The 16,093-nt window shown below is 39.3% G+C and overlaps 1 protein-coding gene across 1 annotated transcript; it reads right to left on the bottom strand.

Annotated features, from left to right (window-relative positions):
- Positions 1–1,202: 1,202 nt before the first annotated feature.
- On the bottom strand, positions 1,203–6,952 carry LOC310949828 (SKA complex subunit 1-like; the record flags this gene model as incomplete). The annotated part of the gene is made up of 6 exons (XM_083917390.1): positions 1,203–1,351; positions 1,945–2,114; positions 3,790–3,927; positions 6,415–6,509; positions 6,635–6,750; positions 6,877–6,952. 6 exons carry the CDS (start codon positions 6,950–6,952, stop codon positions 1,203–1,205), a joined length of 744 nt encoding a protein of 247 aa, XP_083773516.1.
- Positions 6,953–16,093: the final 9,141 nt, after the last annotated feature.

Below are 16,093 nucleotides of genomic sequence, written 5' to 3'. Positions count from 1 at the left end.
CTTATGCTACGACTGAAACCACTTCACCACACACTGATGTTCTCTCAAGAGACGATAGCTAATCCACTGATGATTAGGTGTGTCCTTTTACATAAGTTGAACAATATGAAAATGTGTAATGCAATGATAAAATATTACATCCTAAAAACAACCTTAACAGAACCTAAGAACAACTGAAGAGCAGTCCAATATGATTAAAAATAAATGACTCACCTAAAAATCAATGATAACTGTCATTTATTGTGTTACTGAAACTGAAAATATGCACTGTTCCCTCTATGGTGCAAAATAAGGGTTCATGATGTAATGGATTCAGTTTGAGAACAATTTACGGCTATGTTACAGTAAATACTTCCTTATAAGCATCAACTTCATATAAACAATTACAGGTAATATATTTATTATGAAACAATAAGTCACAAGTAATTAACAGTAACGACACATGAATATTAAAACCTTACATGGCGTGTCTAAAGGACTGGAATACATTTAGAAATTTGTCCTTTTTTAATGAAAACATTTTAATTTGAGGCCAACCCCTATGTTCTGTAAAAACAGAAACAATAAAATATTTATATTATTAACCTAAAAACCCTATGTAATTCTGGAATGACCTCGACAGTTCATTACAACTTATAAAATAAATTCCATCTGTCTTCATTTAACATTGTCGTTGAGTATCAGAACATTTCCACACATTTGTGTTGGTGCAGCATGAAGAAAACCTGTATCAAAAGCAGAGCACAGTGTGGATGTCTAAAAGTGAAATCATTATAACGGACGTGTGCACGTGCTGTTAGAATTTCAAATAAAGAGCCAGTTATTGTGAGTAAACATGCATGCTTTAACATAGGATTTTGAAAAAGGATATCAAGGTATTAATCATAAGTGTTTTGATTTCCTTTGATTTGTATGTAGTTTAGCTTGAAATACAACATTTTGGTGACAGTTGTAATATTATATAAAAACATAGAAAAATCTTTTTCTCTTCTTTATTTATAAACATTTATAACATAAATACGTGTATACATATTCTAGTATTATGTGCACATCCAGGGGGCAAATGAAAGCAAGTGCATGGGTAGTTCTTTTAAATGTGATGACAGAACAACTCATGGTTCAGCAAGAAATATGGGCATTTTCAAACTCTGTAGAGAAACAGCCTCTGTGGAGTGTACTCCGTCTGATTCAGCCGTGTTCATTCATAACAACATGTAGCGGGTGATGCGCCCCCCTCGGAGCTCCCGAAGGCGCTGGCAGTGCCTCAGCATGTTCAAAATCCCTTGGAATCGCTTGTCCACCTTCATCTTCGTGAATTCCTGAACGTCATCCTCCACCACAAAAAACTGACCTGAAAGACATTTTAACACAACAGTGAGATCAGTGTGGAGTCACTTTGATGCACCCGGGTTCGTCACCAACAGTCTTTTCCAGGGAACTGAGTATGGCAATCATTTGGAAGTCTGAGAGTTAAATATGGAACGGTTCTTTCTACACCATTTTTGTTTTATTTAGAAAAGTTATCCAGACAGCTCAGTAAAAATCTGCTTCTTAAAACAAACAGAGTCCTACTGATACATGGTTCCTGTAGGGCAACAAATTATATAAACACTAATAAATTAATACATTTGAAGTTGAAGGATATTGCATTTGTCGTTGGAATAAAAGCCTCCAAAATTTTGGTCTCTAATTCATATTCTGAAAGGTCTGTGTAAAAGAAATGTTTTACATAATATGCATAGTTGACTTGCAGTGCTTCTGTATTTGCTTGCATTTTCCGCATTTACGGCACATTCCAATATGGTGTCAAATTGTTATTTATTCGTCGCTTTCTTTACAAGGTGATGTGTGTGTGTACTGTCAAAGTGAAGACCATTATAATTGCTTGTCAAACATACTCTGAAACAGCGACAACTGCGAGGTCAAGTTTTGCCGTCAGTGTACCTTTTGTATCCTTTATCTCCTGGTCTTTAAAGCGCTGATGCAGCTTGCGTGCATGATTGTTCAGAGATTTCACCGGCTGATGGAGGATCTTGTACTTGGCTGTTACAGCTGTGTTAATGCTCTCCACCACAGCATTAAGTTGGTGATATGAAACACGTCCTTTCATGTACCTGAGTGGGACACATCAGTCAGCTTTAGAGAACATGAAGCCTTAGAGAGACATGTTTCATCTCTTAATAATACAGTAATACCCTTCTCTTTAACATAATCATCATCATCATCAGTAAAGCGAAAGTCTAAACAAACATGCTAATTAACCACAGTGATATTCATGGCTTTAAAATACAGAGCAGAGATGAGTCAGACATGTAAACTGGCCTCAGTACAGAAGATAAGAAACCTTTCCGAAAAACCCATTTTGTGGACAGCTCTAAGAGTTAAGGAGGACCCGATGAAGGCAGCAGCTAGAGTATCAGTGAGACTATAAGAAGTCGCAAATCTAAGGTCGGCTCAGATATTTTTCTTGGAATGTCCTTAAGTCAGTCCTTGGATTTGAATCCCTTTGATACTCGCTGGTGAGATTTAAAGACAGCAGTGGCCGAGGATTTGGATCTAGCGCTCACAAAAACATGTCTGAAGTCAACCAGCAACGAGAAAGTAACAGTGGATAAACAGGACTATAGCTGAATACATTAGCATGGACCAGATCCCTGTTTACACTGTGGAGAAACCTGGCTAACAACAACTGAATCCAAGGTTTAACCTCCTTAATGGAATCATCTAATGTCCACAGAAACCCCTGAGCTGTAAAACACAATAAAACAAACAAAAGAGTTTGAACATATTTGTCACTACATCGAACAACTTTTTGAAAGTGCTGTTATTGATGTTGTTTGTATTGTTCTAATCTTTATTTTAAAAAGTCTGCCTTCATTTTTTTGTAATTTTCTCCCCATAGTTTCAAGTATTTTCCTGGGTATCGGTATCCAGGAAACCCTAGTGAGCTCAAAATGATGTTGTCAAAAATCACTTAAATATTAATAATTAAATGTTTTTTGTTTACCAAGGCCTTGGTTGACATGCTTTTTTATTTACATCACTAGATTGCTTTGCCGGTTAGGGAGGCTGAACAACTTTGATTGCAACAGTATCCAATAGATCAGTGGTTCTCAAACTTTCATGGATCACCTCAAAAAACTATTATGCCACTATAACCACTATATTCAGCTATAGACAGTTCACACCGGAGAAGATTATTTACTGTTGGCCTCTGTCAGCCACAGCTGAAACAGTATAAATGGGTAGCACTAGACTTGGCAGAAACTTTCACAGAACTCTACACTGCAAGGGCCAGTCCCTCATCAGGAGCTGCAGAGGTTTCACTGGCGCTGCCATAGAGCCATTGGCACGTGCACGCAGTTCATAAATATGTCTATGTTACAGGCCAATATCATGACAAAAATACTACGGTGTTATACACTGTTGCCTGTACAGTTTGAATAATTTTATGTTGCTCTTTTAATTTTATTTATACGTGGGTTAATTTTCACTGTGATATGTTTGGATGATAATGATCAATACATTTTTGAGAAGATGCATCAAAAAAAAAACACGGTCACAATCATTTTATGAGAAGAAGTAAAACAAATTTATTCCATCTTCATGGACAACAGTGTACATATTTTAATTAATATTATCAATTTTCTTCCCAAGATTCCCACTATAGAGGGAGCTTGCATGCCACCGTTTTAATACCAGTAAAATGGATTAGTATATAGCACAACATCATGATGACCAGCGTCACTCATCATATCATGTCGGATGTTAGTGAAGGGTGTTACTCACTGAGGGATGCTCTCAAACTCTGGCGTGGTGATGAACTCGATCTCCTTGACGAAGCGCTTGCTGCTCTTTTTGACATTTTCCTGCTGGGCTGGCTGAACATTTGTGGCTTCAGTCGGGTTCATTACAGGTTCACTTCCACTGAGAGATGAATGGAACATTAAACACGAGACATCAGTCAGTCATTGGTTTCCTATTAGCACAGTATTGTACATTTGGATGCCTGAAAATACAAAAACTAACAAAAAAAAAAACCCTAAAAAAATCCAAGAGTAGGGCTGAGCTATGAAGGCAGCTATGCGTTATACTTATTACAACACCAGCATAAAGAAGGCCCACGCAGCTCCATAGCATCAAGACCAGAACCACCAGGCTGATGCTGACAGACTGTGGGGGTGATCCAGTCTGCATCTCAATGAACAATGTGCTGCACTTTTCCTATTCAGGGCACTCCTGCACTTTGGTCCCACTTGGCCACCTTGTTATCTTAGACCTAAAGTCTTTTGTATTCATGTCTAGATTTTTATATGTATCTACTGTCGTATTTTGAATTGTGTTTTATTGTATGAGCCTGTGAATGTTCCCTTTTGTCCAGGTCATCGTTATCCCCAAAGCAATTTCAGTCAAAAGCAACTGGACGTGGTTATTTGTGAGACATCTTCCTAGACAAATAACCAAGGCCAGTCGCCTTTGACTGAAATTGCTTTTGGGATGTTTTATTGTGTGCGTATACAGTCTATGGTGTTTTTTATTACTGGAGATCTTTATTTCAATCCTTTAAGGGTGGGCGCTATACCAGTTACGTCACCATCACCGGTGTTACGTTTTTCCCACAACATGGATTTTGAAAATCATAGATAGATGGATAGATAGAGAGGGGAGTAAATGAACAGATACCAGAGGGGTGAGGGGAGATTATCCACTAGTCACGGACAGTGTCGTACTCTTGGACGGATTAAACAAATATACTTAAATAAACTATACTTGTCTATAAGATACGCGGGTGGAAACACTGTTTTATTGCTCAGCAACACCGTTCACTCAGAACTCAAAACAACCAAGCATGGTTACTAACTCTGAGAATGAGTCACATTACCTTTACTCATTATTTATACTACATTATGGGGCATTTTCATTCATACTGAGAAGCAATAAACACCTGTTTGTTTGTTTTCTTTATTTACTTCCTTTAGCTATGTTCCATTATATTGCCAATACAGTGAGAAGTGGTAGAATCATGTTTTGAGGAGTATCCCTTTAAATTTTGTAATACTGTGACTTAATACCGTCACCGCCAGAAACAAACAAACAAACAAAAACAGAAAGCCAATTTTAGGTGAAACTGTCCACCCCTACCGTTCATATTTGACATGTTATGGAATAACCATAAAATACTAATATCCTTACACTTAATATTTTCTTAATATGATAGCAGGTACTTTATGAAATGAATCCTGAATTCCTCTTGTGATTCTCTTTTGATCTTTGACTGCTATTTTTGTGTCCTCTACAAGGTTTACTTGTTTATTATATTCTCCAACACAGGGCTACACTATGAAATGCAAGTTGTAGTCCTTTTATGCTTAAGAAAAAAAAGCCAAAACAAAACTACTCTTCATAGTGGAGTAAGTGACTGAGTTGAGGATTGAAGCTGCCCAGTAGTCTCCTAATACGGCATATATAAACCCCAGAGAGGATCTCTGGAAAATCCTTGGCAACAAAGTAATTTCTGTCCGTCCGTACCGTGCGCCGTGCTTTAGGGTACTTGGCCCCCCTCCCTCTCCCCCCGCGGCCCAGGCCCGTTTTTTACTCTACCTGGGCCTTGGCGAATGCTTCTTGCTGCCTATACGTCATCACGCCGTAACACGTCACATGCATTGATTGACGTCATCACGATGCGTCGCTTTGTTTACAAATCTTTCCATAGACCTCAGAGTTTTTGTGCGTCTTATCCGACTATTTTTGAATATTTCCATCCGACCAAATCTCCACTCCACACCAACGTGAACCTTTCACCGCCATTGTTTTAGATGTCTGCGCATGGTCCGTCTTTTTTCTATGTCCAAACAGGCGCACATAAAAAGACGCCAGAAACGGCCGTAGGCCTCGTGCTCGTACATGTGTGCACGCTCGTGCTCGTACATGTGCAAACGTGCTTTACAAAAGCCAAACTCTCCCAAACGGGCCGTGGTCGGCAAGAGTACCGCTCCTAGGCGCGGTACGGTTGCACTCACACTGGTCAAACGAACTAGACTTTAGCCGTGAAACGTGCTTGGACACGGTACAGATGGACAGTGTGAGTGCGCCCTAAGAAACCTGCTACAGTTAGTGAACTGTGGAAGAGACTGAAGAAGAACGGACCAAGATCAAAGCAGAGCAGTGTGAGAAACTAGTGATGTCCTGTGGGCGCAGATGTGCTGTGGCCTCTACACTTCCTGTTCATTTTTTCACAAAATAAAGGTTTTTGTTGAAGTGCCTTGGTTATTTAAAAAAACATGCTAGTACGGCAGTGGTATAGCCACAGCTGACATTCTATCAAATTCTGGACAATAAAAGTACCAATTTCAGAATAAATCAAGTATTAATAGTTTGTTCTCTAATTCTGATCCCCATTGTATGTGTACTCACTTTGCCGGGCCTTTCTTCCTGGGCATGTGTGCAGGTATGTTGTCCTTAAGGTGCTGGGCATCCTTCAAGTGTTCCTGGAATGACTTCTCAAGTTCCTGAAACACAATAAAACATGCTCCGTCGTTAAATATGTTGGAGGTCATTTAGAAACAGTGTCTCCATTTCAGATTTTGCCCACCAGAGAGCACCGACATGTTCATTTCACACTCTAAAATGTTACCTTCAGATGTTTCAGGTGCTCTTGCTGTTTTCCAACACATTTCTCGAACTCCTCCTGAAGTTTCTTGATTGCAAGGAGTTCTTGTCCAAGTTTCTTTATTTTATTTTGAGGCAATTCTGAATGTGGAGAGAGAGAGAGAAAGAGAGAGAGAGAAGAACACAACACACTACTTTAGCTCTGCATCATAATAAAACAGAAGAAAACACAATGTTACCAGTCTCATAAATATCACCGTGTCATACCAACAACTATCAGCATGCGATGCAAGGATGAGATCCTGTCATGAATGTGATGGCTGATGTCCTCCAGCTCGTTCATTTTGCTGAAAAGGATATTTATTCGTTAAAAACAGCACATTACACATTAGAAAGTCACCTGGTCAATGGGTATGGATCAAATAGATGAGGAGAACTTTAACTTAAGTAAATATATGCAATAACATCACAGGTGGATATGGCAACATTAAACAGTACAACTACAAGCAACAAAAACTGCTAAAGATATTGGTCTCAGAACAACCGTAGTCATAAAACAGGCCACCTTTTCCCTTTAATTTTCTAAAAATGAATAAATCAGAAGTACAGTAAAGTCATATGCTCACTCAATAGACATCAGTGCGATCCCTTAGATTATCAGCTAAAGAGCTCCTCACTATACCCAGAATCAACTCCAAATCTGCTCATGGCGCCTTCAGCCACTGTGGTCCTACTCTCTGGAATTCTCTTCCACATGAACTACGGTCTGTTACAACAGTGTCTTCTTTTTAAAGTAAACTAAAAACTAAGCTTTTTTCGCAAGTTTTTAGTTATAATAAAAAATGTGTTTTACTTATGTCCTGTTTGTTTGCTTCTCCCTTTTAAATGAGGATAATACATTCTTGTATGATTGTATAATGTCCTAAATGTTTTTTATGCATGTAATATATATATATATATTTTTTCTTTTAATTATTCTTATCCAATATGCTATTTTATGTTATACAATGTATCTTTGTTTTCATTTCTTGAAGCACATTGAGTTCACGCTTGCCGTATAAAATGTGCTGTATAAATACATTTGACTTGACATGGTCTGACAAACTACTAGTCTACTAGCAAAAAATAACTTCGAATGAAGCACAAATGACATAATGGATATCTAGTAAACACAGACCTAACGTAGGATTCTAATGGGAGTTTTTTACAGTGATAATTCTGATGCACACCAAAAATACAACTGTGAGTGTGTGTTTGCCAGCCCAAAACATACGAATGGCAAAAGTGGCGAAAGAATGACTGTATGTGTATCTGAACTTTTGGTTTTGACTAGAAATAACTTAATTGCAGATACGTGCTCTCTCCAGTCAAGTTATTACATGACAAACATGTTTAAAAAAAGGTCGCGGCGGCTGGCTTCCCCGCAGTTCTCGGGTTCATCGCCATTTTTGTTTCCATGAAGGTTTCACTGGTCGCTCATACGTCCCAACAAGGGATTTCACGTCTCAACGTGAAATGATATTAAATGTACCGTGTCATTTGATAAAGTTATTACTGTTCAGTCAAGGGAATGGGTCTTACGTTTCTTAACACTAGCCGCTAACGTTCCGTGTTTTATAGCCGTTCTCCGGTTATAGGAGTGAGCTAAAGTTAACGGTGTATTTACGTTAACTACCATTTAATAGCAGACGTTAACAGAACAAGGCTTGCATTGTCTGTGTTTCTATCTGACCGTAAACCGGCAGCTGAACGAAGGGAACTTACACACAGTCGGGCTGTCCTGGTCCTAAGCTCCCGGCTCTATTTGAAAAGTGACGGCCCGCCCGCAGCTCTTCCTCTGCTTGTTGTTGCTGTGGGTTTCCGTCGCTGTGTCCGGAGGCCCTCTGCTGCCTCTCACAGGTCGGAGTGTGTCCGTTTCCAAAGCTTTAGCCTCCCCCTGTCCTCGCAATGAACTCAGGGACTGCTTTTCCAGTCTTTGACCTGTGAGTGGGGACATTGTGTCCGTCTTTCTTACTTCTTGTATCAGTTAGATGTTTGACAGTTTGCCGGTGTCATGTTTACCGGCCCTAACAAATATTGATTTACTCATTGAATCTTTATTGGACATATTGAGCAGCAGGCCATGGAAACTGATGGGGGACTTTATTAATGTCAACTTGAAAATGAAAGTGTAGCTAGTTCCACAATAGCATTACCCTTTACCACATATGTGTGCCTTATCTGAGTAAAAAATATGCATAATTGGGGCGGCAGTAGCTCAGTCGGCTGGGAACCGGAGGATTGTCGGTACGAATCCCTGTGTGGACCATGAATGGAGCGTGGACTGGTGGGTGGAGAGGTGCCAGTTCATCTCCTGGGCACTGCCGAGTTGCTGTTGAGCAAGGCACCGAACCCCCAACTGCCCGGGGTGCTGAGCTATTGGCAGCCCCCTCACTCTGACATCTCTCCATTAATTGCATGTATATAGGTCCTGTTTGTGCATGTGTGTGTATTTCGGGCCTGTGTGTGTGTAACCTATATAATAATAACAGTGAAAAAAAATTGAATTTCCCTTGCGGGATAAATAAAAGGAATTCTTCTTCTAATAATAATCCAATTTTCTATTTTATTGTCAGATACTTGTATGGGCGTTCTGTGGCTGCATTAAAATTAAAATGGAAGTTTGACATTTCCTTTTCAAAATAAACCTGTGAAGGTAATAAGTTGCAAAATGCAAAAACTTTAGGCTTGATGTAAGAACACAAAAAAAAAAAATCTGAAAGTATTTTTCATTTTTCACTTGTATAAAATATTCATACACATGTGACCTGGTTTGAAGTTACAAAAAAACAGGAGAGCTTGTAGGAAATGTGTCATGTATCATGTATCTAAATGTATCAACTTTAAGCTGTAGTGTTGTGTAGTGTTGTGTTCCCATGAGCATCGTGTCATAAAACACCAGACATAGTGGTGTCGGTGTTAGCTCCCAGGAAGCGGGTGGAGGGCTCCGGGTCCTGCAGCCACAGATGGACCCAGCTGCCCCGGGGGGCCGTCATCCACTTGTGTGATTCGGAATCACTTGGTGATGTGAGAGAGCACGTTTGTGAGGTTGCAGTGACAGATTCCAGAGGTTGTAATCACAGACTTCTGGTTGTACTGACAAATGGACTCAAGTAAAAATAAAAGAGTTAATGTCATATTAAAGGTTTGCAAGTGTATAACTGTAAATATTAATCTACACATTTGTTAATATTTTTCTGACTTCTTATTCAGAACACGGCTGAGTGAAACATTCAACATACAGGGCATGAGTTCACATTTTTTTCTACAAGCTCTCGTGTGTTTTTTTCATGACTCAAATTCAGCTCTCATAAGAATATAATTATAGAAAAGTGAAATTTTAAACATACATGATCGTTGTTCTACAAGTTCTCACATGAAGTCTACAAGCTCTCTCGATTTAAAACATATTTATCATAGAAGTTGAACCCATAGCTTAAGTGGCGTTTCCATTACAGTCGAATACCCGGTATAAGACGGGTCTCCCTCGCTGAAATGTCCCTAATTTAAATGTGAGCCCCTAAAGGCCCTTTCTTCTGGCTTTTATTGGCCCCTGCAGAAGAGCAGGGCCATTTTTCTCCCCTGAAAAACATCTGGTTGCTGATTAGATATAACTCCAAGTCGGATGTTACGTAGGTAGTACTCAACGCCACAACAACATATGACATTTTTAAAAGTGAGCAAAGTAGAGAGTAGACACTTTTATCCAGTGGTGTAGTGCTATTTTCTTTTACTAGTGTGCATGTGCATCTTTCACAGGCTTGTTAAAATGAGGGCCGCAGGTTGGAATCCTGCTGCGTGCCGCCTATCCTCTGCACCCGTCCCAGCCTGACTGTTTGACAGCTACTGGAAATTTTAAGGTGGAGTGTTGTCCTTCATGTTACTTTTGCATGAGTTGACGTCGTGAACCAAAGGAGTCACCTTAAATATCAAAATGATGACAAACTCTTTGTTTTCATTGTCTTTCTTGAACAGCATACATTTTAATAATGGTTGGATCTTGAAGTGTTCATAGAACTGTCTGAATGTCAACCAGATTATTCTTTGTAAATAGACTTTATTGATTTTTTAAAATCAAAACAGAACATAACCAACATACAAGTGCTCTCTGTTTTCACAAAACTATCAAAACAGGAATGAAAATAAAATAAACCACCAACCCAACCACAATAACTTCTCACGACTGTCCTTACCCCATAAGGTAAAATAAATAAGTAAAATAAAATGTAAACATGCATACACATACACACACATATACATATAGATCTCCAAAAATAAAAAGAAAGAGTCCCACCACCACCCCAAGCTGTCGCATCAGTCACACAAGTACACAAGACAAAAACAGGATGGAAGTACATGAAATAAAAAACAGAAACAATAAAATTAAATTTAAAATACCTAAATAAATCAAATAAAACCATCAGTACAACAAAAGTATATATATATATATATATATATATATATATATATATATATATATATATATATATATATATATATATATCAACCAGATTATTCAAACTGCAACTATTCTGTTATTGTCACTTGGAGAAAGAAGTGCTGTAGCACCGCTCCAGTGTATCATAAGGATCTAAACCCATTCAGTTTGAATGGTCCTTTTTTGTAACAGAAACACGCCGAGTGAGAGGACATTTGAGAGGGCGTGCCCTGAACCTTTCCCAGCAGCCACACTGTACCTAAATAAAAAACGCACCTAACAGTGCCCCATGTGATAATGCTTTGTGTGCCACATAATGAAATGCCATCATAACTACGTCAAGACTTGCCTCCAATACTGATCTCACAACCCAGTCATACATATTAGTGGGAATGTCTCATAATATAACTTCGAATGAGACTTGCCAGTGTAAATTCTCCATCGATGACAGAGGAATGTAAGTGTGATGACAGATGAAGTGTTATTGTCTATTCATAAATCGGTGATGAATACTCTAAACATATCAGTGCTTGACATGTCAGTGCCGGTGGATTATAAGAAAGGTTATGTTGTCTGTTTTGGGTTACACACACACACACACACACACACACACACACACACACACACACACACACACACACACACACACACACAAACGCCTAAAAGAAAACACGCGCACACATTGCATGAACTAAAGTTACCATTCCTTTCTTAAACCTCAGAGAGACACAGTAGCCAGCAGCACTTTTCCATGAATCATCCTCTAAATCCTTAGGCTGACACTGTATCAGCCCATCTGTTTCAGTCCATGAATCCCCTGGAACCTGTACCTTTCATCCCAAAGAAATATGAAACACATGTTAAGACATATTAGCAGGCTTTTTTATCTAATCTGAGATGCTCATTCAAAGACAGAAGTAATGTATACCATGCCATCCAGCAGCAGATAAGCTGTTATGCATGTGTTAGAGGGCACTGAAGCAATCTGTCACCAGTATTTCTCCTCAGATGTTGTTCCTTGGTGTTGCATGATGACACCTTGAAAAACGCCAGATTGGCCAGGCGTGCAGAGCGTGTCCAGATCAGCTGTACTGGACAGATCATCCTAAAAAGTTGTTTGTGAGGCCTTTTGGATTCCATACGTTGGATAAAAAGCATGGTCATCAACTCTCCAACTAGAAATGAGCTAGGTTAACAACATTATGAAGGAAACATAATGACGACTGGTTTACATTAAACATAATGAGAAAAATGTTACTAATTAACGTTTTTGAAGTCACAAAATATTGATAGTGAATGTATCAATAATATGTTCAACATATTTCATAGTTTTACATCAAAATCTCTGATCATACAATCCAATATCAGCCGGTAGTGTTCTGTCCACACTCTCACAGCTCTGGGTTAATGTTAGGGCGCACTTACACTGTCCATCCGTACCGTGCCCCGTACTTTAGGGTAGACAAAGATCGTGATCTGGTACACTACAGAAAATGTGTGTGATGCAAGGCAGTAGTCATAATATACATTTGGGGGGACAACCCCCCGTATTCAAAAATGCTCTAAATGTTCCCCCCAATGCATTCTACTAATTCAACTTCTTCGCCGGAGTTGTTTGTGCTTCGTCGTCTCGCAGGTCTCTGCGGATCGTGGTGGTGCCTGCTGCTGTGGTCCTGCATGACGCTTCCTGCTACTATTATAATCTATCACCTTAGCTGTGCTTGTTTCTACTATTCTGCTGTATTAACTGCCATAACATATAAGTCATATTCACATTACTATAGATATTATTATGGTTACTGGAAGTGTGTCTGTCTCTTTCTTTGTGTCTGTCTTTGTCTTTCTCTGTCCATCTGTCATTTTCTCTCTTTCTCTCTCCTTTTCTTCCTCCCTAACCGGTGCAGACAGATGTCCATCCTCCACAGAGCTGAGTCTGTCCCACGTTCATGATTGTTATAGGGAAGGTTTTCGTTGCCACCGTACTCCACGGGGGAATTGTTGGGTCTATGTAAATCATAAATAAGTCATAGAGTGTGGTCTTTACCTACTCTATAAAGTGTCCTATAAATAAAATTGAATTGAATTGAATGTGGTGAAAAATATGAATACATAAAAAATTGCTATGAACAAACCCCCGCCCGAAAGATCATCAGCAGATGTAATTATTATCATAAATAAAAGTTACAATTTGCCATTATTACAGTTTTTTTGATTGCTTTGACGCAGTAGTCGACTCAAAATCCACATTTTTCATAACTGTTAATGCAAACGCCTAAACAGTGGCACCAATGGTCAAAATGACTCATTTTGCCTGCAAAAGGCTCTACCTCCTCTACAAAATTCAGCTCTCAATGTGAATCAGTGCTGCATTACTGGTCAGCAGCTTACACATCAGTGCCAATTTGTTTTCTTGCAAAAAATAGATCCAGAATCATATACAATGATTTTTCCAATTTAAATTGAATGCAGTATTCATTCTTTTTTTTTGAGATTGTGGCTAAGAAATGAAATATTCCAACAGAAACCATATATATATTATAAAAATCAATCACTGTGTAAGACATAAGGAAAATAAAAATAAAATTTCTGTACAATAAAGAAAAAAATCTCTTCTAGTCAATTCTCTCTTGACGAATGGGCCACATGGCCTCATCTACATCGCACTCAATATTTTCTTTTGCGATGCATCTAAGGAAAACACTTCTTGCATGCCTGATCCAGCCTTGCTTGCAAGTTAGGACACCAACATGGCATCAGCCTGCAGACTGATTGCAAATTGAAAAAATGTCATACTGGTCAAGAAGTTTCTAAGAGATGGGAACATATATTTTCTGTTTGGTAACCACAGCTAAAGCAATGGAGTTTGGACTACTTGAATGACATCTGCGTTAACTGATTTGCAAAAGGGTGCGGGAAGTGTGTCAAAACAATGACAATGGGTTAACTCATTTGCAAGAGGTGTCTTTTGCTCTGCTGAGAGAGTGATGATGAAGACTGAGAGGTTACCAGTTTCTTCAACCAGGCCAAAGCACTCAAAATAAACTGTAGTACTACCACTTCTAGGTGTACTGCACTTGTGTGTTTTGTCCATGTGGTGTTGCCCTTGCTCACCTGTTGCTGGTGCAATCAATGTCAAACACTGTACTGTACTGTCTGTTCATTAAAGACAGGGCAGGCACAGTTTAAAGTTAGAACAGGCACCTTCTTTGGAAAACCATGAGAGAATAAGTATTAGACTTTGTTACATGTATTATATATATATTGTCTAGAATTTAAAAGAGTAAAAAGTTTGGGGATTTGTTCAGGTCTCACTGTCCTGATCTCAAGGTGGACCAGGTCTAGAGCCTTGTTAGATCTTGTTGATTAATGATGTGATCATCACATGCTATTTGATAATGTGTAAATACAAGTTCCAAGTATTGTTTTGAACACATGAAGTCTGAACATTGGGATGTTTTTATTATTATTAAGGAACAGGTCTTTCAAGTAGTGCTGGGTTATAAAACTCATTAGAGAAATGTATATCTTTATCAATAGAGTTAAAAAAAAAATAATTAAAACACGCACAGACCATCTTAGCTGTTAAGTTTCTAAAAAAAATGTCTGTGGCTCCCACCAATGTTAAATAGGTGATTACTGCTGTGCCACAAAGCACAAAACACAATATAATTATCATTTGACCAGAATCAAGACTGATCCCTAAAGTGCTTTTGTTGTTTAAATCACAAATGGGGACTCAGTATGTTAACCCTGCTCTCGTGAGTCAAAAACCTTGATACGCTCACCATCCACCCCACCCTCATCCTCCCTGTGGTACAAGTGGCAGCCTTAGCTGTGTTTTTAAAAAAATGTTTTACCTGCCCTTCGGCCTTGTAAAAAAAAGTACTAGTTGCCACTAACACTGGTTACCTTAATGTCATTGGGAAAACTATTTCGACAAATACAGTACACTGAATGTCTGGCAACTGGTGGGTCACACGTATGGGTCTGTACTGTCTCCTGTAGTGCAAATGAGGCACTATTTCAAGCTGTCTTCAGCATCCACATGCAGGGCCACATAGGAACCCAGAGAATGGTAGTGAATCCTTTGGTCTTCTTTAGGAAAAACTACCCTCAGGTTCTGTGTTATCTGTCAAATTTGGTCCATCTCTCTGCTGTGATCAAAAGCGCCGGTTAGCATACATTAACCCTTTCATTCGACACACACTCTACAGTAGGTCATGCCAGGGCCACCCAGCATTCAAAGGACAAACGTAGGCCTTCTATTTTTCTCCAGGATGACCTCCCAAGTCTGATAAGCAGGGCTGTGGGGAAAGATAAATCCCATCCCACATCATTTACCCACCCTTCAAAATCTTTATTATCTAGTAACTAGATTTATGGGCAGGCGGCACAGTGGGGGTGCTGTCCATGGTGTACCCTGCCTCACGCCCGAGGTCAGCAATCTGGCTCATGGAATGTAACCAGGCACACACAAGGGAAGTACTCAAACCAAAGGTAATGTATAACATTACACTCACCACATGGTGTGGAAATCAGCAATGTTAGCCATGGCAGCAATGCATGTGTGCTATGAAGGTGTTGAAGGTGCAAAAAAAATGATGCAGGGAGGATGTCAGCTGAATGAAGAGGTGAACAAGATCAACTGAATACACTCCTCTGACTATTATCAAAACATCTTGACGGACTTGAAAAAAACTGAAGCACATAAAATCATACAGGTATTTAATAACAACCAGTTCATCCCCAAATACCGCTGCTTTGTATCATACAGATGCAACAGGATGCCTTGTGTGTTCGTATGAGACGCCAAGGGGCAACACAAATTGGTGGTATTCGATGACCTGAAAGTGTGAATGGGCTGCACAACCTGCATGCTGTTATTAGCTGGAGGTTACACACCCATGTGGGGCCCAAAGGTTGACCCTGAACGTAAAATATTAAGAAAAGAGAAAATACAGGCAGAGGGCAGAGTCTTTGCAGATACAGACAGCACCACACACTTCT

This window comes from Echiichthys vipera (genome assembly GCF_963691815.1).
Source record: "Echiichthys vipera genome assembly, chromosome: 7".
Taxonomy (NCBI): Eukaryota; Metazoa; Chordata; class Actinopteri; order Perciformes; family Trachinidae; genus Echiichthys; species Echiichthys vipera.
This window is presented reverse-complemented; position numbering and strand designations above follow the sequence as displayed.